At 49.3% G+C, this 26,338-nt stretch overlaps 1 protein-coding gene across 5 annotated transcripts; it reads left to right on the forward strand.

Moving 5' to 3' along the window:
- Positions 1-3,181: 3,181 nt before the first annotated feature.
- Positions 3,182-26,338, forward strand: SCAMP4 (secretory carrier membrane protein 4). 5 transcript variants are annotated; one of them, XM_054291134.1, is made up of 9 exons: positions 7,300-7,604; positions 8,306-8,375; positions 9,306-9,376; positions 10,759-10,812; positions 13,535-13,663; positions 18,316-18,472; positions 21,406-21,507; positions 23,070-23,187; positions 24,202-26,338. In XM_054291134.1, the coding sequence occupies exons 4-9, from the start codon at positions 10,806-10,808 to the stop codon at positions 24,376-24,378; spliced, it is 690 nt and encodes a 229-aa protein (XP_054147109.1). In that variant the 5' UTR covers positions 7,300-7,604; positions 8,306-8,375; positions 9,306-9,376; positions 10,759-10,805; the 3' UTR covers positions 24,379-26,338. The 5 variants fall into 5 exon arrangements, with proteins under 5 accessions (XP_054147106.1, XP_054147110.1, XP_054147109.1 ...); XM_054291131.1 differs by lacking the exons at positions 7,300-7,604; positions 8,306-8,375 and adding an exon at positions 3,182-3,246; XM_054291135.1 differs by lacking the exons at positions 7,300-7,604; positions 8,306-8,375 and adding an exon at positions 3,891-3,909.

Raw genomic sequence — 26,338 nt, forward strand, 5'->3', positions numbered from 1 at the left:
ATATTACATATTATATTTCTAGTTATATTAATATAGAATATAGAATATAGAATATAGAATATAATAGATATAATTGAAGATATAAGATATAAGATCGATATAAGATATAAGATGTAAGATATATATGTGAGAGCTCCATGTGGGAGCTCCAGATCCTTGGATGCTGCACACTGACATTTTGGCTTTCATTTTAAAAAATATTTTTAAATTTTCTGCCGCCAAATCCTGTTTCTTTGGTGTATTTCGAGCAAATAAAATAATAAATTAAAGCACGGCTTTAAACAAAAAAACATGTTTAGGGAAAATATCTCCAAGGAGGAATCTGGGAATGGCCAAGGAGGTTTCAGAGCTGAAGTCGGGGGTCAGGAGGGACAGGATCAGGGGACAGGGTACAGGAGTTGGGGTGGCCCTGGCGCTGTCCCCAGTAACTCTCCCTGTTTTACTGGTCCAGCAGCACTGGATTTACTGGGACCGAGTGACCTCTGCTGGTTCACACCCAAAATCCTCCCTGCGTGTCGAGCATCCGATGGATTTCAGGGCAGCTCGAGGGGGTTTGGGGAAATTTTGGGGCAAGTTTGCCCAGGGATGAGCCTGACCCGCTGCCTGGAGCTGGCAGGGACAGAAAGCACGGCCCCAGAGCTTGGAAATGTCTTTTAAAGTCCAGCTGGGGTTTTACACACCCGAATTAATAGGATTTGCAGAGCTGAGAGCTTGGAGAGGGATCCCTGCTATATTAAGGAGTCTAATGTGGTGAAAATAAGGACTTAAGGAGCTCTAGAAGTGTTCAGGCTGGAAGGGACCAGAAAAAAATTAAATAAACAAAATAAAATTCCTCTTTTAGACCAGGCATCTTAGGAAAGGAGGGTAGGGAGGAAGAAATACTAATTTAAGGACAAAACTGTTGTAGGAATTTTCATAGCATTAAATAAAAAGTAATGTAATGCATGGATGTGGATGGCAACCTTTTTACTGAGATGCCTTCTGTTGGTACATATGTATATATTGCACAAAATTTCAAAATTTACAGGAAGAAAAATAAAGTCTGTTTTATGAAGTAAAAAAAGTTTTAAAAAATTAAAAAAAAAAGTAAAGTAAAAAAGCCCACAAAAATACTGTTAATAATGTTGGGAATAATGATTTTACATTTTAGCAAAGAGTGAGACTGAAAATTATTCCTTCAAGGTGTTCAGTTGGAAAAACTTTAATTTCTTCTGTGCTCATGGGACCAAGCTGTACCAGAATCCCAGAATGGTTTGGGTTGGAAGTGTGAAAAATGCCAATCACTTGTTTTTTAAAATTTTAAAAGTTTAATAGTAATAAAATGGTTATAAAAATAGTAATACAATTACAGTAATAATAATTTAGATTAGGACAATATGAGACAATAAAAACAAAGAGTTATGGACAGTCAGGGTGCCTTTTTCTGGGTAAAATAAGCCCTAAAAAGGACACAGTTAACAGAGGATTAACCCTTAAAAACAATAACCTGTTGCATATTCATACATCTCATACATGATGCATAAATTCCATTCAAACACAGCATTCTGTCTGGTCAGTGTCAGCTTCTCCCTCTGAATCCTAATGGTGTCTTCAGGGCTGAGCAAGGCAGGAAGAAGTTAATTTCTCCTGATAATGGAGCAATAAATTCTCTTTCTCTGAAAGATTCAGGTGTCCTGTGGCTGCTATCTCAGTGTGAGTCCTTTCTTTAAAAAAAGTATCCTACATAGCATAGTTCCTACTTTAACATTTTGTTATAACCTAAAACTATATTTAACACACTACTTAAGAGAATCATTACAGCATCACTTTCTAATACAACACATATAATATTCATTTTAATATTTGAGAAAAGCCAATCATAAAATACATGCATTTTTCACAGGAAGGGACTTTAAAGCTCATCTAATATAACTTTATACCTGAATTTTAAGCTGCTGTTCCTTGAATGATCTTGAAGAAAGGAGGGTATCAGTGCTGGAAAAGTCTAATAGTAAATCTGAGGGAGAAAGCAGACCATGTTTGATATCTTTATTAATGTCAAATGATCATAGAATTCCAGACTGGTTTGGGTGGGAAGGGAACTCAAAGCCCATCCAGTGCCACCCCTGCCATGGCAGGGACACCTCCCACTGTCCCAGGTGCTCCAAGCCCTGTCCAGCCTGGCCTTGGACATTTCCACCCATCCCAGATCCAGCCCACCCAGCTCAGGCCGTGGGGAGCTGTGGGGAGAGGGAGGGCTCAGAGCTGCTGTGGGCATCACATTGTGGAGCCTGCAGCCACGGCTCCATGGGCACTGATGGAGGGAGGGTCTCCTCAGGGGAGGGCAGGTGTCACCATGGAGGGAAGCGGCCTCACTGACCTTCTGGGACTTGCGTTTTTACTTTGGAAATGTTCCCTGCCCAGGGTTTGATTCCAAAATCATGAGGAACTCTGGGAAGATCAAGAGGAAGAAAACCAAGCTGGACCAGCTGATGGACCGGCTGGTGATCATGGTGGGTGTGGGACCAACACCTCTGCCCTGCTCCTGGGGTGGCCCTCAGGGCTCCTCGTGAGAGGCCCCTTGCTTGGGTGGTGCTGCTTTTCTTCATCTTGCAACATTTGGGGCAAAATATCTTGGGTTTAATGTGTTCAGAGAATCCCAGAATGTTTTGGGTTGAAAGGGACCTTAAAGCTCTTCCAGTGCCACCCCTGCCATGGCAGGGACACCTTCAGGTTGCTCCAAGCCCTGCCCAGCCTGGCCTTGGGCACTGCCAGGGATCCAGGGGCAGCCCCAGCTGCTCTGGGAAATCCATTCCAGGGATGGATTCCACAATTCCTGATTCCCAATCTCCCACCCAGCCCTGCCCTGTGGCAGTGGGAGCCATTCCCTGTGTCCTGTCCCTGCAGGCCTTGTCCCCAGTCCCTCTGCAGCTCTCCTGGAGCCCCTTCAGGCCCTGCAGGAGCTCTGAGATGTCCCTGGATCCCTCTCTCCTCCCGGTGAACATTCCCGCTCTCCCGGCCGTGTCCCGGCCCCGGGGTCGCTCCCGGTACTTCGGACAATTCTGTGCCTCCCGGCTGCCGTCCCGCGCCACCACCCCTCCCCTCCGCCCTGCCCCTCACATGATAGCGGTGGGTGTGCGCCGCGATGCACGCTGGGAGTTGTAGTTCACAGCGCGAGGCGCGCAGCGGCGGCGGTTACTGGCGGGACTCTATTTCCCAGTGCGCCCCGTGGCGGCCCGGGGGGAGCGGGACCGGGCGCTCGCTGAGGTGGGCGCGGGGGGATCGGGCCGGGGGCAGCGGGCGGGCGGGGGGCGAGATGGGCGGAGGGATGGAGGGGAGGGGAGGGGGGCCGGGGAGGGGGAGCGCGGCTGGGGGGAACCGGGGGCCGGGAGAGGGAGCTGAGGGTCGGGGGAGTGCCGGGGGAGGGGGAGCAGGGGGATGAGGGGGGGTAGCGGGATGAGGGGAGGCAGCAGCGGGGGAGCGGGAGCTGAGGGGAGCTGAGGGCCGGGAGGGGTCTCGGGGCGAGGGGTGGCGGTGACCCTCCCTCAGCCCGGGGAGGGGTCCCGGGGCAGCTCCGGGAGCTGGGATCGGGGCGGTATCGGGGACAGCTCCGGGGGGACGGGCCGGGCCGGCTGTGAGGGGGAATCGGGGCCAGCCCGGGCGGGGAGGGATCGGGGGCAGCCCCGCTGGGAGCCGCGATCGGGGGCAGCGGGCGGGAGGAGCCGCGTCCCGTGTGCCCTCCCCGGGGGCTACCGGCTCCGTCCGCTGCCCAGGGCTCTCGGAATCGCCTCTCGGGAATCGCCTCTGCTTCCCGGCTTAGCCCCGGGGACACAGGGGGACACAGCGGGGACAGGGGGACACAGCCGCCGGGGCGATTCGTGACTCCTCCAGGGGTTGTGAGGGTGAACCTCGCTGCTCTGTGTGGCTCGGGTACCGCAGATGTGTGTGTTGCCCTCGATAGATAGCACCTGCATGTCGTAGTTTTATTTCCCCTTCTCATTTCCCGTTCTTGTTTCTAATCTCAGCGTTTTGTAACTCTCTCAAGAAACTCTGTAATGAAGAGAGCAGTGAGTTAGAAATTAAGCAATTGGTGGAATGATTTATCTGCATTTCAGTTTTTCTGGGCTATTTAATATTTTTGCTGCTGTCTGCAGTCCAGTTCTTCTGTGTGAGGCCAGTCTGAGCAGGTGACAAGGCGTGGAACAGGCTGGTGTCCTAAGCCTGTCCCACCTCTTGTTTCTGGGTGTTTTTGTGTTTTCTGTTTTCTTGAGCCATCTGAGCGTCTGTTCCTGAGCAGCCATGCTTCACTTCTGGATGTGGTTGTACCAAAATCAATGTTTGTCTGCTGTGGGTTTTGCATAGGCAAATGAAGGCTCCTGCCCATCCACTGAGGCAGCACAGGGCTGTGTAAACAGGCTGGGGGAGCCCTGAGGGGAATTGCTTCCACATCTGCTGTGTCCCCAGCTCCAGGATGGGGGAGATGGGGCAGCAGAAGCCCCTGAACAGCCAAGAGTCCCCATGAGCCTCCTGGAATGTCATGGAAGTGGGATAACCCTTGTAATTTCACTGTCCCCTGCTCCTTTCCTCAGTGCACTGCTGCCAGAGAGTTTCCCCTCTCTCCCTGGTTGTGCTGGATGGATTTTGGAGTTATTTCCTGGCTGGCTGTGTCACTGCAGGGACAGTGTCCCACCCTTGAGGGCTGGGGATGTGTCAGGGAGAGGAAGCACTGCCAGAGCCAGGCTGTGTCAGCTCTGGGTTCATAGTGCTGAGCTGATTGTTTTGGAGTGGCTGCTGCTGCCTTGGGCTCTCTGGAAGGTTCCTGGTGAGAGCTGGGCATCTGGAAGAGGCTCAAACCCAGCCTTTTGTCTCAAAACCAGTGCAGAGCCACCACCTTCTCTTTAAATTCAACTGGAGGGATCATGAGAAAGGTGTTTGCTTGTGTTGGGAGCAGCAGAGGCTGCACTGATTCTCTGCTGAGCTGGGGGATTTCAAACCCAAATCTTTGGGATTCCTGTGGGGGTCTTGCTCCTTTTAGGCTCCTCTGAAAGGTCTGGGGTCTGCTGAAAGAGTGGGATCTGAAAGCCTGGTAGGCTGATGGTCCTTCCCAAGGCTCAGCTTGAACCACTGTCAGGATTGTGTGTTGTGCCCAAGTTCCTCATTCTGCTCGTGTTCCCGTTGTTAAATCCCTGCTGATGAGGGAGTGTGGGCAGCTCTGCTGTGTGCTGGGGTCCTGCCCCTCTGGGTGCTCTTGGGAAATGCTCTGGGTGAAACCCTGGAGTCAGGACTGTGTGGAAGCTCCTGTACCTGGGGTCAGGACTGTGTGGAAGCTCCTGTACCTGGAGTGAGGATTGTGTGGAAGCTCCTGTACCTGGGGTCAGGATTGTGTGGAAGCTCCTGTACCTGGAGTGAGGATTGTGTGGAAGCTCCTGTACCTGGAGTAAGGATTGTGTGGAAGCTCCTTAACCCTGGAGTAAGGATTGTGTGGAAGCTCCTTAACCCTGGAGTAAGGATTGTGTGGAAGCTCCTGTACCTGGAGTAAGGATTGTGTGGAAGCTCCTGTACCTGGAGTGAGGATTGTGTGGAAGCTCCTGTACCTGGGGTCAGGATTGTGTGGAAGCTCCTAAACCCTGGAGTGAGGATTGTGTGGAAGCTCCTGTACCTGGGGTCAGGATTGTGTGGAAGCTCTTGGCCTTGCTGCATCAGAGTCCTTAAAGATGGAAAAGACCTCCAGGGTCATCAAGTCCATGCTGTGCCCCATCCCCACCTTGTCCCCATCCCACTGCACTGTCCTTCCTTGGACACCTCCAGGGATGGAGACTCCAAACCTCCCTGGGCAGCCCCTGCCCCCCCTTTCCATGGAGAAATTCCTCCTGATGTCCAACCTGAGCCTGCCCTGTCACAACTTGAGGCCATTTTCCTCTTGTCCTGTCCCTTGTTCCCTGGGAGCAGAGTCATCAAATCAGAATGAAAATACAAAGGCAGTACAGAAAATATCCTAAAGCAAGGACTCAGAAACTGGGGGATCTGTTGGATGGAAAGTTTGGAATATTGGGCTCTTCTGGGATTGGCTGCAGGGTATGAGAGGAGCCAGTGTCCTGTGAATCTGGTCTTGGGGACATGCTCCAGGTCACTTGGTAGGTTCATGGCAAAGCAGGAATGAATTCAGCTCTCCCACCTCCCTGTCACTGCTCCTCTTCTGGCCTGGCCTTTGCTTGTTCTCTGCCACCTTTCTGTGGAGAAAACATCAGGGAGAAATAACAAACTTTTAAAACTACTTGACATGGGCAGAATAAAGCAGGGGACTGAGGAGTTTGTAAGTTTGCTGGGGATACTAAATTAGGAGAAGCTGCTGACCCCCTGGAAGGCAGAGAGACCCCACAGAGAGTGCCTGACAAATGGGGGAGCTGGGAAATCCTCAGCCATGTGACAAGTGACAAGGGCAAGTGTCAGAGCCTGCCCAGGGATGGGGCAGCCCTGGGTGCAGGGACAGGCTGGGGATGAGAGGCTGGAGAGCAGCGCCCTGGGAAGGGCCCTGGGGGTCCTGGTCAGTGCAAGCTGGATCTGAGTCACTGCTGGGTCCTGGCAGCCCCAAGGGCCACCCTGTGCTGGGGGCACCAGGCCCAGGGAGGGATTGTCCCACTCTGCTCTGCCCTGGGGCAGCCTCAGCTCCAGTGCTGGGGGCACTTTGGGCACCATGAGATCAGAAGGACCCAAAGCTGTTGGAGAGTGCCCAGAGGAGGGACACGGAGCTGGGCAAGGGCTGAGGAGCAGCTGAGGGCACTTGGCTGGTTCAGCTGCAGCCCAGGAGACCGAGGGGAGGCTCCTCGGGGGCTGCAGCTCCTCCCCAGGGCAGGCACAGGGGCAGGGGCTGAGCTCTGCTCTGGCACAGGGACAGGAGCCCAGCAAGGGCTGCAGCTGTGCCAGGCCTTGGCATGGAGCTCAGGGCAAGGTTCTGCCCCCCGAGGCTGCTGGGCACTGCCCAGGCTGCCCAGGCAATGGTGCCAAGGCTGCCAGAGCTCCAGGAGTGTTTGGACACAGAATTCCAGAATCACTGGGTTGGAAGAGACCCCCAAGATCATCAAGTCCAACCCAGCCCCAACACCTCAACTAAACCCTGGCACCCAGTGCCACATCCAGGAGCTCCCAGGGGTGCTCAGGGTGGGATTGTTGGGGTGCATGTGAGGGACAGTGGCTGGGATCAATGGTCCCTGTGGGTCCCTTCCCACTCAGGATATTTCAGGATTCTGTGATACTCAAAGTGTGCCTCAAGGCAGATCCCCACAGGAATTCCTTCACAAAGTTTTCCCTTTGGTGGTGCAGTGTTTCACACTGCAGGCACATTCAAAGGAATCCTGTTGTTGTCTGCCTGGAAAAACAGCACTGCTGGTGTTTGTGTCATGGTGTGAGAGGGAAGTGCTGTCCCTGGACCTGACACAGGGCATTTTTTCTGTGAGATTCTGGTGAAGAAAAGCTCCAAGTGTCTCCAGTGGACTCCTGAGTCATGTGCATTGGACTGTGAACTTCAGAGTTATTCATTGACCATGGATGAGCACAGTGGAAAAAGGAAGTTCACTTCACACCAGAGTTTCCTTAGCCTGTGTGGGATTTTCCTCCCTCCACAAGCAGTGGGTTATAGATGAGGAAAATCTCTGCAGTGGGTGCAGGGTTTTGGGCTTCACCTATTTCCAATTAAACTGAAAATATCCAGGTAAATAGGGATCTGATTTATGTGTTGGAGAGGGACTGTTTATAGGAGGATGTAGTGAAGGGACAAGGGGGAATGGCTGCAAACTGACAGAGGACAGAGTTAGATTGGATATTGAGATGAAATTCTTGGGAAGAAGGTCCCTATCCTTTTAGCAGGAGCTGGGAAGGTCAGCACATCTCAGGAAGGGATTACTCAGTGTAAAACATGGCCATGTGTGCTTATCCTTGCTGAAAGAATTGTTCTTAATGCTGCTTTGTGGGTCCAAACCACATCTTTCGATGCAAGGGGGTGCTTCACCATACTGCTGCTTTATCTGGAGGCTTTATTTATTTATTTGAGTTAAAACCTCTCCACAGCACCACAGGTCTCCTAGAGAGGAGGGCACAGGAAAACCATTGTTTGGCCATTGCAGGAAACCCATTGTCTGGTCTGTCAAGGCAGGAATGTCCCCCTCAGTCTTTGCTTCTGATCCTTTTCCAGTGGACAAACACCTCTGCAGCTGTAGGACACCAACACTGAAGTGCAGTAGCAAAATAATCCTCTGAAGAAGAAGAAGAAGAAGAGGATTATTTGCAGGCTCATTCTTCAGTAATGGATTCTTCTCTCTTAGTGCTTTAGTGCTCATGGGCCATTTGTTCTCCTCTTGAAATTCCCAGATCTCAACTGGGAGCAGCTGCAGAAGGGAGGGGTGAAGTTTTAATGGTGTTCTTAACCATCTTCATCCTTTGTTTTCTATTCACACGTTTGAAAAATGCAAAGGAAAAGGCTCCCAGTTACAAAATGCTGTTGGGCAGTGTTGGTGTTGAGGGACAGCCCTGAGACCTCAGCTGTGGCAGGGATGGGGACAGAGCCTCCTGTCCCCACACTAGGGCTTCCTAGAGACTGGTCCAGGAATATCATATGTTCTCCTCTGTGCAAGCATATTTAAGCTTGTACATCTCTGCAGAGGAGGAGCAGGCTGTGGTACAGTCCCAGGTGCTGTTGTCTTCACAGGCTAGGTTAGAGTAGCTCAAAAAAAAAAAAGAAAAAGAAAAAGAAAAGAAAAAGCAGCCCAAGAAAACAGCTGTGCCAGTGCAGCCTCCAGACTTTACCTGAGGACAGCACTGAGGTGCAGCAGAACCAGCTGCTGTAAATCCTGAGGGATTTGGGTACAGCGTGGCTGATCTGACTCCACTGCTGCTGCAGTTTCTGTGGTGTTTTTAGGGGCAGATTTTAGTCTAGACTGCCTTAATGTCTGTCAGACTCCACAGTGCTGGTTTGCAGGGTTGCTTTGTGTGTTCTGTGTTTCCATTCTGGGATTTGCAGGTAGGGACACATGATGTTTTTATCCTTAAGGAAGAAGGGGTGGAATTAAAAACTCAGCAAAGACCTCTCTGTGTATTTCTTCTGTGGGATCAGCTCTGCCAAAATCAGCAACACAGCTCATGCTGGGTAAACTTCCCAGGATTGGCTTCTGCCAGAGCTACAGCCACACTCAGTGTCGTAACAGGAAGAATGAATCTGCATTTGTGCAGGATTTCTAAAATAACAAGGGGTGATGGGTTTGGTTCCAGCTGATTGTTTTTTTGTTAAGCAGGAGTTTAGTGCCCAGCTAACAGGGATTATCTGTTTGTTCCAGGAGTTGGGAAGCACCACAGAGAGCCAGGAGCCAACAAATCATCTCAGCACCTAAATGAGGCATTAAGTCAGGTGAGCTCTGCACATTTCTCTTCCAATGTATGAGCTCTGCTGGGTACTCTGCCTGCCCTGGGAGCTGCAGGTGTTCTGGCAGGGGCTCCTTGGGCATCCTCAGCCTTTGCCAGGGGGTGCCAGGGACACTTTTGTTTGCTGCCAGAGTGTCTTGGTTTGGACAGACAGGTGCCTGCTAAGGAAGGCAGGAGCCTCCCCTGAAATGGAGAATGTAAACCCTCCCCATCCCTCTGAATTGCTGTAAATTTTAAATTAAGGGGCTCTCAGGTAAAAGAAATAACAGTTCTTTAATAGGGAAGAAAAGAAAAGGATAAAATAAACAATGCAGTACACTAGAACAACACTGACAGAGTCAGAACCCAACCTGACACCCTGTGGGTCAGGCTGTTGGCAGCAGTCCCATTGGAATTGTGGCTGCAGCCCTCCTGCAGTGTCAGGGGTGGTTCTGCTGGAGCAGGGATCCTGTAGAAAGGTGCAGTCTCTTCCTCTGAAGATCCGGTGGAAGAAGAGGCAGCTGCTGTTCCTCTGGGGAATCCAGTGCAGAAGCTGTGCTGGTGTTCCAGAATCTCCAGATTATATCCAGGCAGGAATGCTTGGCTCCTCCCTCTGGGCTCACATCTCCCAATGGGATGCTGTAGTTCTTATCAGCCATGCAGTGACATTCAATGGCTGTTATCAGCAGATGTCCCCAACCTAGGGAGGAGTGATTGTGGTCACTCAGAGAGAGATAAGGCAAACTGCCCCCTTGACAAAATGTGACAGTGTTCACAGGGGTCTGAGGATGAGGGAAGAGATGAGGATCTGACTCCATGTTTCAGAAGGCTTGATTTATTATTTTATGATATATATTATATTAAAACTATACTAAAAAATAGAAAAAATATTTCATCAGAAGGCTGGCTAAGAATAGAAAAAGAATGAATGATAACAAAGGCTTCTGTCTCAGAGAGTCTGAGCCAGCTGACTGTGATTGGCCATTAATTAGAAGCAACCACATGAGACCAATCACAGATGCACCTGTTACATTCCACAGCAGCAGATAATCAATGTTTACATTTTGTTCCTGAGGCCTCTCAGCTTCTCAGGAGGAAAAATCTTAAAGAAAAGATTTTTCATAAAAGATGTCTGTGACAACAAAAGACAACTGCCATCCAGATGGTAATAAATTACACCTTGCCCTGCAATCTGGGACACAGAGCTTCCCCTGCACAAGGAGAAATCAGGATCCTTTTGGGAGGCTCCAGCCTTCCTCCTCTGGGTGATGGACACGAGTGGGAACCCTGGACTTGTGTTTGTCACACACTGGGAACATTCCCAGTTCCAGGGGTTTCTCTGGGTGCTGCTTTGTGCCATGTGCTGACCTGATTTTCATTCTCCAACAGATCTATTGCTCTGTCTGGAACCTCACCAGGGAACACAAGTGTTAGAAATGGCAGGTAAGAGCACCTTGGGTGCAGCCAGCAGGGAGAGTGGTTTCAGAGTTGTTCATGATGCTGTGGTGGCTGTAACATGTCAGGAATGTGACCTGTGTCCCTTCCCAAGACCTTGGTGATCCCTAAAGCTCTTCAGCTACTTCTCTTGCCTTGGTCACATTCACTTTCCTGCTGTGTCCTGCCTCCTCTGTCACCTGAGGTTTCAGCTCAGGTGATAAAGGTTCAGCTGTGACTTGCTTGAAAATTTTATGAGAGTGGAATTGATTCAAAAACAAAGTACATGAGAATAATTCCTTCTTTCCGGAGGTTTTCCACAGTGTTCCTAGCTGTGCTATTGACATTAATCCATCTGAATTATACTTGCAGTGAAATTAGTAACAAAATTCCAACCTTTTTTTCAAATAAGAAGTCTGGAATTTGCCTGCAGCTGCTGCTCATGGGTGATGCAGTTTGGTTTTTGAAAGCATGGGGTGCATTTGCTGATCAGATGTGTTGATCCCAGCCTTGATGGGAGAACTGTAGCCCTCCAAGTTCTGCAGTCAGACATGAAAGGGGATATTTTCATGTCATTTATTTTGTCTAATCTCAGAAGTAACCCAGAACAGCTGGCAACTGCAGGGTGTCTGGGTGGGAGGAGGTGGGCAGCAGCTGGGCAGCAGCAGAGAAGAGGTGTAATCCCCAGCTTTGTGTACCTAGCAAACAACCCTGGGGTGTTTGAACCATTTTATGAGCTTGAAAAATGGCAAACTGCAGTGGCTGCTTGGTTTTGGCCCCACCACGTGGGAGCTGGCAGCAGCTCTGCTGTCCATGACAGAAAATGGGAGAGAGCAGAACCAAAGGAACAATCTGCAGCTTCAGCTGTTGAAGAGGGACAGAACAAAAGTTTCCCCATCCCTCAGAAAAAAATAAATTAGAGAATCTGCTTTTATTGCATTTGATTAATCTTGGTCTTCCTGGCTTCCCTAGAGACCTGTCCTTTCAGCTTTAAAAGCTGTGTCCCCTCCCTTTCCCTTGATCCAGCATTGTTAAATCCCTTTCTGGGCTGCAGGGACCCATCAGGTGTTTACAGCAAACAAAAAATTAATGCAGAGGAGTCCAAATTCCTGTGGACTTTGAAAGCATCCATGGGCCACCAGCTGCACATGGGATGGAGTCAGCAGTGGTGTTAACCAGTAACTCAAACCAGCTTGCAGGGCATCTGAATGAATGTAAAGTGTGTTTGAGGGGGATGCATGAGGAGGGGTTTGATGTTTGTTTTTATCAGGAGAAGTCAAATTGGGCTGGTGACTTCAGACATTATTCCAGAGCTACTTCTGATGTATTCCCAGTGGGCGTTCTCACCATATTTTCTGTGTGAAAATATGCATGAGGGAAAGCCTTTTTCCTTCCTCAAGCCTGGCTGCAGCTCCAGGCTCTTCCCTGCCAACCTTCAAACAGAGCTGAGGAGCTGCTCCTGCAAAATGTCTCCTCAGCCGGAGATAATGGGGAGGGAAGGGGAACTCTGGTGCTGACAGTTCTTGTTCAGACATTTCCTCTTGTCTCCTGTGCCATTTGGAGGTTTTCCCAGGACATTCTTCATCTCTTCCTCTGCTTGTTTTTAATTCTGTTTACTGAGGCTGAAGGAGGCTAGAGACAATTAGTCACAATGCCCTGGAATCAAACTTTAATCAGCTCTGCAAGGCAAGAGCAAACATTCCCAAACATGTAGGAGCACACAGAGACAAAGCTGGGAGCTGACAGCAGCAGAGGATTCAGGCATTTAATTACTTGATTTTAAAACAGAAATTCTTCCCAAGGTAGAGTTTTCTTCACCATATAGCTTTTGGCAGCATTTGCTGATTTATTGTCTCTGAATGCGAAGCTTTTTCATTTTTTCTGTGCCTTTTTTTTTCCCTATGGCTTAACCTTGCAGGAAAAACTTAAATGTACCCTTTTTCCATTAAAAATCTTGAGTGTTTTCAAAACAAGATCATCCCTGACACAGAATCATGGAATCACAGAATGGTTTGGGGTGGAGGGGACCTCAAAGCCATGGGCAGGGACACCCCCCACTGTCCCAGGTTGCTCCAAGCCCTGTCCAGCCTGGCCTTGGGCACTGCCAGGGATCCAGGGGCAGCCACAGCTGCTCTGGGCACCCTGTGCCAGGAATTCCAGGAATTCCTCCCCAATTCTGACTTATTCCCATGAACTGGATGATACCAGGGTACACAATTCCACTTTGGGGATTCCTCCCTTCCTTATTGTCCCAGGCTACAGCAGGTCCTGAGGCCTGAGCCATGGCCAGGACATGCTCAGAGCTGGTGGCTGAGGATAAATCTGCTTGTCTGGACACTCCCCAGCCTTTCTTTCCTCTTGCTGTGGATTTTTGAAGGGTTGTAACTGAACACCTCATTGCAGCTGTTTCCCCCAGATGTTGCTGACACCTCCCCCTTCCTGAGGAAGCTCATTCTGGAGCTTATTTAAAGTTGGTTTTTTTCTTGCAGCACTTTTCACACAACTTCACAGTGATGTGTAAAGGTGTTAAATCCATGAGATGTTTATTAGCTTGTTCCTATTCCCCTCTCTCAGCCTTGTGTGTAGTAAAACAAAATATTCTGTCCAGTGCTGAGGAAGAAAACCAATTTATTGTGGTCTGGGGAGAGGATGAACGTCCAGCACTGTTGGGAAGGTGTGCAGGATATGACACATTTCTGCTCCCAGCTGAAATCTGTGTTCTCTGTTCCAGAAAAGGTGAATAACTTCCCACCACTCCCCAAGTTTATCCCTCTGAAACCATGTTTCTACCAGAATTTTGCTGATGAAATTCCCATCGATTACCAGTTCCTGGTGAAGAGAATCTATCATGTGTGGATCTGTAAGTTGAATAAAAACACCTGTGCTGGAAAAAGGTATTTGTGGAGTAAAACCCCATAGATCTCAATGGTTAATGTGCTTTAAAGTTTTGATGAGGAGCAGTGGTCCCCCTTAGAATACTCTAATATAACTTTATACCTGAATTTTAAGCTGCTGTGCCTTGAATCCTTGAGGGATCTTGAAGAAAGGAGGGTAACAGTGCTGGAAAAGTCCAATAGTTAATCTGAGGGAGAAAGAAGACTGTGTTTGATGTGTTTAATAATGTCAAATGATCACAGAATTCCAGACTGGTTTGGGTGGGAAGGGACCTCAGAGCCACCCAGTGCCACCCCTGCCATAGCAGGGACACCTTCCACTGTCCCAGGCTGCTCCAAGCCCTGTCCAGCCTGGCCTTGGGCACTGCCAGGGATCCAGGGGCAGCCCCAGCTGCTCTGGGCACCCTGTGCCAGGGCCTGCCCACCCTGCCAGGAAAGAATCCTTTCCTTATATCCCATCTAACCCTGCCCTTTGGCAGTGGGAGCCATTCCCTTTGTCCTGTCCCTCCATCCCTTTTCCAAATCCCTCTCCAGCCTTTTTGTAAACCATATTTAACTCCCCAAAATAGCTACCTTAAGGAAATTCCCAGTTCTCCTAAAGTAAGAGGAATAGGAGAATTGTAGACAAAATAAATGTGGCCCATTTGCTGCTGTCTGGTTCCCCACCTCTCTCTAGAAAGGCCAAAATTCCCTCTTATCCCCCATTTCCCTTCCCAATGGAAGCAGCATCTCCTGGCTGCATGCTGGCTCTCCCTCAGCTCTCCAGAACTCCCCAACCATCCTGCTGGAGTTGGGAGCCGCTCCTGTCACAGCTGCTGATGTGCTGATACCCTGTGTGAGCAGAGCTCCTGGCCCTGGGCTCCTGTTGTTTGCCTCAGCCATTGAGGAACCAGGAAAGAGCATTGACCATTCTTCTGCAAGGAATGAAATCACTGTGGCAGGCCCAGGAAACCACAGGGAATGCTTTGCAACATTAACAATCTTTTTGCCTTGCTTATCTTTTTTTTCCCCCCAAATGCTTGTCATCCTCTTTACCCTTCTCACTGAAGGAAAGCTTGTTTGCTGCCAGCTCTGCATTTGGTGCCGTGGCTTTTATTCCAGATGCACGGGATGTGTGTAGGAGAGAGAGATTTGTGTGCATAAATAATGGCATAATCCATGGCTCCATTGTTCTTTGGTTATGTGGAGCTGCTGCAATGAGCTCTGTAATTTTCTTGCCTGAAGAAGCTGCCTGTCCCTCCAGACTCACTGGAAGCTGTAAAGCCTCCTTTGTCCTCCCCTCTCCCAAAACAAAGAGTCCCTCAGTCGAGTTAATGGCAGCCTGGAGGAGAGCCAGGGATTTGGGCATAGCCAGGAGAGCTGCCATCTGCACCAGGAGTTTCACATTTCCATCTCCTGCACTCAGGAGTTTCACATTTCCATCTGCACTGCTCTTCCTTTGGGGGTCTCCCTGATTTTTTTGGAGAGAGATGTGTAAAGGGAAGGAGGTAAACAAGGAAAGGGCAGTTTGGAAAAGCAGAAACACACAAGTCGTTGCTGAAAGGGTGATTGCTCATTACTTTAATTGGATGTGAGCACTGGATTAAGGTGGAGGGAGGTTTGGGGAAGGTTGTACCACAGCTCCCACTGCTGGAGAACAAACTGACCTGAGGCACAGGGAGAGCCAAAAGTTCCTTAAAACTTTGCAGATGCCCCTGGCTTGGTGTTGTTTTGTTGGGTATTTTAAAATAAGTAACTTTTGGAGTATAAATTGCTTCTGAAAATGAATATTTGGAGAAGTACAGCTAATTGGTGTGTAAATGAAATATCATTGATTCATGGAATCCCAGAATGGTTTGGGTTGGAATGACCTCAAAGCTCATCCAGTGCCACCCCTGCCATGGCAGGGACACCTTTCACTGTCCCAGGCTGCTCCCAGCCCTGTCCAGCCTGGCCTTGGACACTGCCAGGGATGGAGAATCTCCAAACTGTTAGTTTAAATACATAGAATTAATTAATTTAAATAACTAATATTCTTCCCCCCAACACTAAGACACATCCAAACCAATGTGTACAAAGCTTTGTTGGCCACTCAGAAGACATTTTCTTTGCAGTAAAACTGTTTTATTTTACTCTCAGGCCATGTGTAAGTCAGAAGTAGTAGCTGGGATAGGTTTTGTTCCCCTGACTGTGTTGTCAGTGTGATTTTGTGACCATAAAACCTTGCAGTTGTTTAGGACCCCAGGCTGTGTGCAGGCAGGTGAATCAGTGCCCAGGAGGACCAAGGCAGAGATGAGCAGGGAGTGGAGTGGGGCATGGGCAGGACACATTCCCTTGGCACAGTGTCTTGGTTTGGAAAGCCAGGAGTCTGCTAAGGAAGGCAGGAGCCTCCCCTGAAATGGAGAATGTAAACCCTCCCCATCCCTCCGAATTGCTATAAGTTTTAAATTAAGGGGCTTTCAGGCAAAAATATGGGAGCAGGAAATAACAGTTCTTTAATAGGGAAGAAAAGAAAAGGATAAAATAAACAATGCAGTAAACTAAAACAACACTGACAGAGTCAGAACCCAGCCTGACACCCTGTGGGTCAGGCTGTTGGCAGCAGTCCCATTGGAATTGTGGCTCAGCCCTCCTGCAGTGTCAGGGGTGGTTCTGCTGGAGCAGGGATCCTGGAGAAGGGTGCAGTCTCTTCCTCTGAAGATCCAGTGGCAGAGGCAGCTGCTGTTCCTCTGGGGAATCCAGTGCAGAAGCCGTGCTGGTGTTCCAGAATGTCCAGATTATATCCAGGCAGGAATGCTTGGCTCCTCCCTCTGGGCTCACATCTCCCAATGGGATGCTGTAGTTCTTATCAGCCATGCAGGGACATTCAGTAGCTGTTATCAGCAGATGTCCCCTCCCGAGGGAGGTGTGATTGTGGTCACTCAAAGAGAGAGATAAGGCAAACTGCCCACTTGACAAAGATAATCTGCCATACAGATGGCAATTGAAAACATCTTGCATTGCAATCTGGAACACACCGGTGAAGGGAAATTCAGGGGTTTGGTTTTGCCTGAATAGCTGAGGCCAAGGTCCAGAGTGTCACCAGAAGTTCATCTCCAGATCTCCATCTGCTGGAGGCCCTTTGGTGTTTGGACCTTCCACCTTCTCTTTCTCTGTGCTTGTTGATACAGGTTACCACAAAGGGCTTGAAGAGTCACCAGCAGTTTTCCAAAACAGGGGTTTGTAAATTGGCCTCTTTGAGCCTGGCAGAGCCTGGGGGGATGCAGGGACAGCTGTGGGAGCCCCTGGCTTGGGGCTGACCCCCCTTTCCAGGGAAGTGAGCTCCAGGAAAATGGGGAGCAGCATCCCTTCATATACTGCTACCTAGTGCAGCACTGCTGTGCCCTGGGGGCCTTTGTCAACTGTTCCTTTTTATCCAAGTGACAGGAACAGGGATGTGAAAAGGCCTCTAAGCCACCCCTGTGGTTCCATATTCTCAGCTTGATTGGAGTTTGTTTATCCCCTTGCTCAAGGCAGCACTGCCAAGCCCCAGGCTGATATCCAGGCTTCCTCAGAGGCCCAGGGAAGCAGAGAGAGCCTGCAAGGCACTGAGCTGGCTCAGAGAGAGCTCCTGAGGCAGCCCCAGAAGCACAGAATCATTCAGAGGCAGGGCTAGGGTCACCCCCCTCTCCTCTCACAAAGGGGTTTTGCTATAAATGGAAATTAGACCTTGCTCATAATTATATATTATAATAACACTGGCCTGAGTCTTGCATTGGTCACATCAGTTGCTACCAAAGCTTTCCATGTTTTGAGAGAGGTAAAAGCAGGTGGTAAAAGATTCCCTCATCCCTGTGCTGCAGGATCCCTCTGGAGCTGGATGTTCCTGTGCTCCCAGGTGACACAGGAGCCTGTGCCTCGCTCAGAGCAACTGCCCTGCTGCCCCAGGGACCCTTCCCACTGCAACCCTGGGGGCTTCACAGACTCCTGGGCTATCCTGAGTTAGCAGGGATCCCCAACTACCCTCAGTCCAGCTCCTAGTGTTAACCAGGAGACCCCAACAACTCTGAGAGTGGGGTCCTGTCGCAGACATTTTTTCACAGAAATCCTTTCTTTAAGATTTCTGCGTCTTCTGGGAGGCAGAGGCCCCAGAAGAGAATGTAAACAATTGTTATCAGCTGCTGTGCAATGCAATAGGATGCACCTGTGATTGGTTCATGTTCCATGTGTACAATATTAGAGCCAATCACAGGGCAAGCTCTCTGGAACACAGGGACAGAGAATTCTCTTGTTTTTAGATTCTTTCTTTCTATTCTTAGTTAGCAAGCCTCTGCAACTTCTCTCTTTATTCTATTTAGTATAGTTATAATGTATTATATATCATATATCAATAAATTCAGCCTTCTGATCAAGAAACAAGATTCTCGTCCTTCTCTCACCACCCCAGCGACCCACTCAGGTCACTGTAATAGGGTCCAAATGCTCCTGGAGCTGTGGCAGCCTTGGCACCATTCCCAGGGGAGCCTGGGCAGTGCCCAGCACCTTTCCCTGAGCTCCATGCCAACCCCCTCACACAGCCCCAGCCATTATCTTTTGTTTCCTTTTCTCCCAAAATCCTGGGAGTGCCCCAGCCCACGCTCTCTCCTGTGCCTCTCCCCAGTTTACTGCATCACGCTGGCCGTGAACCTCATCGCCTGCCTGGCCTGGTGGATTGGGGGAGGCTCTGGGGCCAACTTTGGCCTGGCCATCCTCTGGCTCATCCTCTTCAGCCCCTGTGGTTACATCTGCTGGTTCCGACCCGCCTACAAAGCCTTTCGGTGAGTGCCAGCCCAGCAGGTGCAGCTGCTGCAGTTCCCTCTGCAAGTTTCCCTGGTTGTTATTGTCACTGTTATTATTCTTTGGTTGTTTCCCTGGTTATTATTGTTATTGTTATTATTCTCTGCTTGTTTCCCTGGTTCAGCACCTCATGTCTGAATGTCTTGTTTACTTCCAAAATGAAGAAAAATGTGGCTATTTCTAAATGCTAGATACAGGACTGAGGGTCACATAAGGTTGGAGGTGAGGGTCACATAAGTTTGGCACTTCTAAGAGGGTTAAATTCATATTTTACTTCAATATCTCAAACTTAGCAGCACCCTCATCTCAAGGCAGCATTAAAATAGGTACTAATTTGGTAAAGCTTCATCGAGGCTTATTTTGATGGAAGACTATTATTAGTTTTTGAGAACTCTTCTGATTCCTGTCTCCAGCTACTTGAGAGCTTGTCTGCTTAGCTTTTTAGATAAAAGCAGTTCCCTGGAGTCAGTCCTTCTGAAACTCCACAAATATTTAAAGCCATCCTACATTTTTGCTTTAATTAATAATCATTTGCATTTGCTGGGGACCACGAGGCATCACTCAAACATTAATGTGTAAATCCTGGTAGAGCCAGGAGGGTCCTGAGCAGTTCCCAGCCTGACACAGGGAAAGGAGGGGCCTTCCCAGTGCCACCACCACACCCCAGTCAGGGGTTTGCCCTCTGAAAGAGAAGCTATTCCTGGTAGGATACTCTGGATTTTGATTATTCACCAGACTCTGTGATGAGCTGGTTTGGATGACAGCAAAAGCAGCTGATGGAAATGGAAGGTGACAGGTGGGTCCTGTCTAGCCCATGATAAATTAATTGTTTAAATGCCCTTCTGAGCTCATGCTTTGTGTGCCCACAGCACTGGGCGCTGGATGCTGTTAAATCAGCAGTGGCATCATGGAGTACAGGGGAGGGTCATTTCTGCTGGAAAGAGAAGGGTTGGATTTGTCTCAAAGTTCCAAATGACGTGAAAATCACAGCTCTGAACTCTTGCCCTGTGGGGCTGGAGTTTGTCCCCATCCTGAGCTCAGAAGCCCCAGGGCCTCCAAGTGCTGGAGCTCTGTTCAAAGAGGAATTTCCATCCTAAAGTCTGGGAAAAATTACTCCTCCCTGCTGACCTCCCCCAGGCTCCACAAGGGCCGTTTCTCATTATTCCTTGAACGTTGTTTGGATGTGTTTATGCAGTGAATGCTGAGAGGTCCCTGAGGTTACTCTGTGCAGAGACTTGCAGTTAAAAAAAGATTCAATCAACCCCAGGGACAGAGTGGGGAGCCCAGGGATCATCCCCTGGGACAGCAGCTGGGCTGGAAATCACTGAGCAGGGATCACAAGTGGTGATTGCAGAGGCAAAATCAGCCCTGCTTGTCCTGGAGGAGGCCACCCTTCAGTGCTGGCACCCTGTGCTGGGAGGATGCTTCTGTAAAACCTTCCTCATCCCACTGCATCCCAAATTCAATTAGCTGCAGAGCTTTGGTGCTAGGGCAAAGCTGTAGCAAATCTGCACCAGAAAGCTGGATGAGAAATCACCTTTTCTCTGTATCCCCACTAATTCCTGCAGATCCTTTCAAATGAAGACTCCTCCAGCCCCTTCAGGACGGAGTTGCAAGAATCTGTTTGAAGGCTCAGCCTCGAGCCTAATCCTTGTTAATTGGATTCTGACAGGCACCACAGTCAGCAGGCCCTGCCTAAAGTATTTCTTTCTCAATGCTGTACTCTGAGGTGGTGTTTGAAGGGTGGGATTGTGAGGATACTCAGGGATAACAAATCTTCCAGAGCCACCATCTGTGACAGACACCAGACCAACACGGGCAGCTCTGAGCAGCGTGGGTGTGGCTGGAGGCTTCTCAACGTGCCTCACCTCCCTCATCTCCTCCCAAGGCATCAGGGGCTAGAATTATAAAACTAACAACCATCAGCATAATAAAAATAATTATAATAATAAGCATTTAAATGCTTTCAGGGTTTAAGGAGGAGCTGGCAGTAATTGGAGCTCTTTTCTTAAATCCCCTTTGTACCAAACTGCCTCACAAGCACCTGAAGCGTTTTTTGTAGATCTGTAGATAAATCATTGTCCCTTTGAGTTCCTTAGAGTATGAGAATCATTTATATCATTAAAAATGATAGTTTGAGGAAGTTCAGATGTGCCTGATGTGGCTGGTTTGATGGGATGAAGATGTGTTGTAGCAGAGCTCAGACTTTGGCAAGGCAGTGCCAGGTGCACCCATGACAGAGGCTGTGAATGTCAGCTTCTTGCTTGGGGTCATTTTCATGCTAATTATTGTACCTGCATAAACTCAAGGACCTCACCTGTACATCCTGAGGATGGGGAGCCTGCAGAGATGGGAAGTGTGCCTCTGCTTCCAGGGTACCACCCACCTCTCTCATGGCTGTTTTCCCTCCTGTGATGTCCCAGTGCTGGATTGTTTACCATGGGTGTGGGAACATGATGACAAGCAGACACTGAGACGTTCCCAGCTGGAATTCTCCTGCTCAGTGATCATTTCTAGTGCATGGACAAGCTCTGCCTGCCAGCATCAGACTCCTGCATGCCTCCTTGCCAGGGCAGAGCTGGGCAGGTGTCAGGCTGGGCTGACATTCGGTCAGAGAATGATTCAGACTCTCTGTGTAGGAGACTCGTGTCCCTCAGCCTCTCCTGTGTGTCATCATACATGCAATTCCTTGGGGAAGGCAACTTCAAGAGCCAGATTATTAGGAGACAGTCTGTGCTGCTGAGTCATGGAGCTGTGTGCTCTCACTGCCAGGGAAGGGGAGAAACCTCCCAGCACAGCCATGGAGGGAACGCTCTGGAGCCACCACTGTGGAGGGTTTGGATGTGATGGTGGGGTCAGACATGGAGCAGCACAAGGTGCCAATGCCTCCCTGACCTCCTTTCTTCCTCCACAGGTCGGACAGTTCCTTTAATTTCATGGCCTTTTTCTTCATCTTTGGGGCTCAGTTCCTCCTCACGGTCCTGCAGGCGATCGGCTTCTCCGGATGGGGAGCGTGGTAAGTGGGGATGTCCCAGCAGCTCTGGGCTGTGGCTGCTTCCAAGGGCTTGGAGAGGCTGATAGGAACCTGTACAAGCTGGAAAAGAAGAAACTTTCTGATTTCCCCAGTGGCACAGCTGTAACTGCTCTTGGGGTGCACTGTAGCCATGACATTTTATGAAAAATCCTTTCCTTAGGATTTTTTTCTCCTGAGAAGCTGAGAGGCCTCAGGAACAAAATGTAAACAATGGTTATCTGCTGCTGTGGAATGCAACAGGTGCATCTGTGATTGGTCTCATGTGGTTGTTTCTAATTAATGGCCAATCACAGTCAGCTGGCTTGGACTCTCTGTCAGAGCCACAAGCCTTTGTTATGATTCCTTCTTTTTCTATTCTTAGCCAGCCTTCTGATGAAATCCTTTCCTCTATTCTTTTAGTATAGTTTTAATATAATATATATAATAAAATAATAAATCAAGCCTTCTGAAACATGGAGTCAGATCCTCATCTCTTCCCTCATCCTCAGACCCCTGTGAACACTGTCACAGCAAACCACTGGGGTTTCATTGCTGTGTTGGGCAGAAATCAAGGCCAAGTTGGATGGAACTTGGAGCAACCTGGTCTAGTGGAAGATGTCCCTACCCATGTGGTCTGCTGGGCTTCAATGTCCCTTCCAACCCAGATAATTCTGTGATTTTCACCTGGTTGTTCTCTGTAGCCTCTTCCCTCAGTGTCCATTTCTTTCACCATTTATTTACGGTGTCAGGCTCAGCACTGCCCTCAGTGCTGGCAGCACACGGTGAGCTCAGTGTGGTGACTCATTGTTGGCCTATGAGAAGTACTGTGAGAGTTCTCCTAAAATAAATAGGAGCTTGTTAGTGTCTGTCCCTGGTTGTGTTATAATTGTTTGGCATTTTAACTTCCTGTCTGCAGAGACTTGAGAGCAATTCCTGCTGAAACTACAAGTAATGGAAAGTTCTGGCACTCCATTTAACACTTTGGTTTCAGAATTGCTGATGTCTCACCTGGTTTTTGCCAGGAAAGGAATGGAGATGGAGTGTAAATCACAGAACCCTGGTGTTCCCTGATCCCAGTTCTGGTCTCTAGATGCACAACCAAAAGCACTTTGGGAATATGTCTTCTCTTCCCAAAATCCATGCAGCTGGCTGTCCCTTAAAGCTCTCACACTGGATTAGTGAGGGATGCTGGCAAGTGAGAGGTGAGATCTCAGGGAGATACCTGCATTGAATTCTGACAATTGTCTGCATTGCTCATTTCATTTTCAGGAGCTTAAAAGCTGCCTTGTAATTTCTGGGTTATGAATCACAGAAACAGAGAATGCTTTGGGTTGAAAAGGACCTTAAATCCCATCCCATTCCACCCCCTGCCATGGCAGGGACACCTTCCACTATCCCAGGCTGCTCCAAGCCCTGTCCAGCCTGACCCTGGGCACTCTCAGCCACAGCTGCTCTGGGCACCCTGTGCCAGGCCCTTCTAAGCACTTAAACAATTTTTCTGATAACAAGGACACTTAGAAAAGCAGATTATAATGTTATTGTGTCTCTTTTTCTATCTCTTGCAGTGGATGGTTGGCAGCCATCACCTTCTTCAGCACCAGCGTGGCAGCTGCTGTGTTCATGCTGTTCCCTGCCATCATGTTCACCATGTCAGCAGTTGCCATGTGCATCTGCATTATAAGGGTAAGTTCTGCCAGAGGAAGGTGTCCAGGAGCAGAATGAGATGAATTTTAAGGTCCCTTCCATCCCAAACCATTCTGGGATTCTTCAGATCTCTCTGTGCCTTGGAGAATCCCTGCTGTGTATCACAATAATGTGAAGAGGCAGCTCAGCAGCCACCACAAGCCATCAGTGCTTTGAAAGGTTGCACAGTGCAGTCAGTTGATGTCTCTCAGAGTTTCTAGAGGACAAATCCAGACAGCACAAGACAGCTCAGGCTGGAAATTGTCACGGTGTCATGTGCTGATGTTGCTTTGTGTCATGCAAAGCAAGCTTCATGTGGAGCAACCTGAGGCTCTGTGAAGTGAGGAGGTTTGGATTGGATATTAGGAAACATTTGTTTTCACAGAAAGGATTGTAAAACGTTGGAACAGGCTGCCCAAGGTAGTGGTGGAATCATCATTCCTGGGAGTGTTCAAAAAATGTGTGGAGGTAGCCCCTGGGACATGGGTCAGTGGTGAACATGAGCGTGGAGCTGGGCTGATGGTTGGACTTGGTGGTCTTAGAGGTCTTCCCCAGCCTCAGCAATCCTGTGATTCCATGATTTGTTGCTCCTTGGGATGGTCAATGGTGAAGCATCTGCAGTAGGGACCAGGTGGCAGGGTGGGAATCATGTCTCTGCAGAAACAAGGATTTGTAGGGGGACTCTCTGGAAAGCTGTGGCAGGCAGGGAGAGCAGAGTGGCAGCAGTACGCTGGACTCTGTTGGAGAGGTTTCCACCCCCTGGCCTGGGCTGGCTGCCTTGCTGTGGGATCCCCCACCTGAATTGTGGCCATGCTGCTGGAATGTGTTGAAGTTTGGGGTTGATATTCTCTGTCTGCACCTCTGTTCACTGCATTACTGCATTTCTTGTGCTTTGCTCCTCAGAAATGCAGCTCTTCACAGACAGGAACAAATCCTGTTCCAGGTGGCTCTGCAGGGGCTCAGCTCTGGGCTCCTGGTGCTGACCCTCCTCTTGTCCTCCCTTTTATCCCTTAGGTACACAAAATCTACCGAGGGGCTGGTGGAAGCTTCCAGAAGGCTCAAGATGAGTGGAACAGCGGCGCATGGAGGAACCCTCCCAGCAGGGAAGCCCAGTACAGCAATTTTTCTGGGAACAGCCTGCCAGAGTATCCCACAGTGCCCAACTACCCCTCTGCAAACCAATGGCCTTAAGCAGCAACAGCTGCAAACTGCCTGGAGTCTCTCCTTTTTGGTCTTTTTATTCTTGTTCTTGGAAAAGATCTTTTGCATTCCCCCCCAAGCACCCCACTCATCTCGAGGACCTTCCTGGTTCTTGTCTCCTGATCCCTGAGGAATATCCTGCTCTCAGCCCTCCCACCTCCACTGCACTGCACGGCCATGGCAGAAAGCTTTTTGTTTGCCTTGAGTCACCAGTATTTGCCTCGTTGCAGACTGAGAACAAACCCTTCACTGCCCTTGCTTGAGGGAATCCTCTCCTGAGCATCCCTGGAAAAGGCTCAGCTTCCCCACGATGGCAACACTCCCACAGCTGCTCCTACCCCTGCTCCTGCTCAGCTCCCATGGAATGCCCAGCACAGCACCACACCTTCTGTAGCAAAAGCAATCAGAGCAACTGGTGTTTACTCTCCTGGATGAATAATGTGGAATTTTTCACTCTAAGGGAAATGCAGCACTTAAATTATTTGGTACTGGTGAGGCTGAAGTGATTTGTGAAAGCTCCACCCTCCGTGGGAGGATCCTGCAGGTAACAGAGGTGCCCTGGGTGAGTCCTCGGATGGGAAACCCCACAAGTCCTCCTTGCCTGGCTCAGACTGTTGTGATGCTGCAGCTCTTGCTTTCCCTGCTGCCAAAACCTCTTGCTGGATCTGTGTGTTCCAAAGGTGCAGATTCATCTCCTTAGGTCCATGATTGCTTGCTCAAGCCTGAATCAAAGCCCAGTGGAAACCAGTGCAGAGCTGACACTGGGCCTTGGTGATGCTCACCCTGGGGCTCAGCACAAGATTTCCCCACCATGAAACTTCCAGCCAGGTTTTGTGCTGGATGCAAAATAATGATTGATCTCAGTGCTGGAGCCCCAGTGTGGTTTGGAAATGCTTCTGTTACAATGAATAGTTTAATTCTGCCTTCTGCTGGTGTAGCTGAACTCCAGATATTACAGTGGGGTCTGGGAGACCAAGGGAAGCTTGTTAGTCCTCATGGCTGCTGTTGGCTGGCAGGATTTCCATGAGAGAGAGATTCCTGCCTTTCTCCAGCCATCAGCTGAAGGGAGGATGAAGCTGTTGAGAGGGATTGTTTTCCCTGAGGTTATCCTCCACCTTGTCATTCATCTCCATTCTGTGCATGAGCCATCCAATTCCCTGTGTCCTACAGCGACCCAGGCAGCAAAGGCTGCAGTTTCCTCTTCCCCCTTAGCCTGCTGTGAATTTTTTAAAACCTGTCTAAACTGGGAGGTCAGTTCCCAATTTTTTTATAGGGAGTGAGTGTTCCAAGTCTTTGGCTCTCAAAGTTTTGGCCAATGATCCAGAGTGCTCTATTTGGGAGACCAAGGAGGGGTTGGGCACCCTGGGGATCAGACCCAGAGCCTGCTGCCTTGGCAGGCTGTTGTTGGGGTTATTCCAAATTCCCAAATTCACACTGAGCAACTGGAAAACAACACTGGCTCCTGGAAAGGGACAGGGACATGGTACTAGCTAGGTGGAATTGATTTGCAAGTGATCTTTTGAAATTTTTTCTCTACATGTGCCTTATCTAATGAAATCACGGCTCACAGAGGAGAGCTCCTGCTTGCCCCTGCAGAATTTCCCTGTTAACTTGTCCTGTGTCAAACTGTAAATAATGAGGGAAGCACAGCCTGGAGTCTGCATGACCCCTGTGTTACCAGGGCCAAAGCAAAAACCACCCCAGATTTCCCCAAATTTCCCCAAATTTCCGTTTACAGCCACACTGACCCCCCTGCACTGGCTCTGGGACGTGCTCCCAACACCAGGGGTTTTCCTGGAGAGTGTGCAATGTGCTTGGCAGGAGGAGCTCTTGGAGCCTTCTGAACAGAACATGACCTGATGGCATTGTGAAGCTTTTAGGTGCCTTTGTCTAATGTCAGGTGTAATTTTAAGTGTTCTTTGTCGCTTGCCATCGGAGTGATGGAAGAACT

This window comes from Melozone crissalis, unplaced genomic scaffold, assembly GCF_028551555.1.
Source record: "Melozone crissalis strain CALT ecotype California unplaced genomic scaffold, PUWL_Pcris_2 ptg000088l_1, whole genome shotgun sequence".
NCBI classification, from domain to species: Eukaryota; Metazoa; Chordata; class Aves; order Passeriformes; family Passerellidae; genus Melozone; species Melozone crissalis.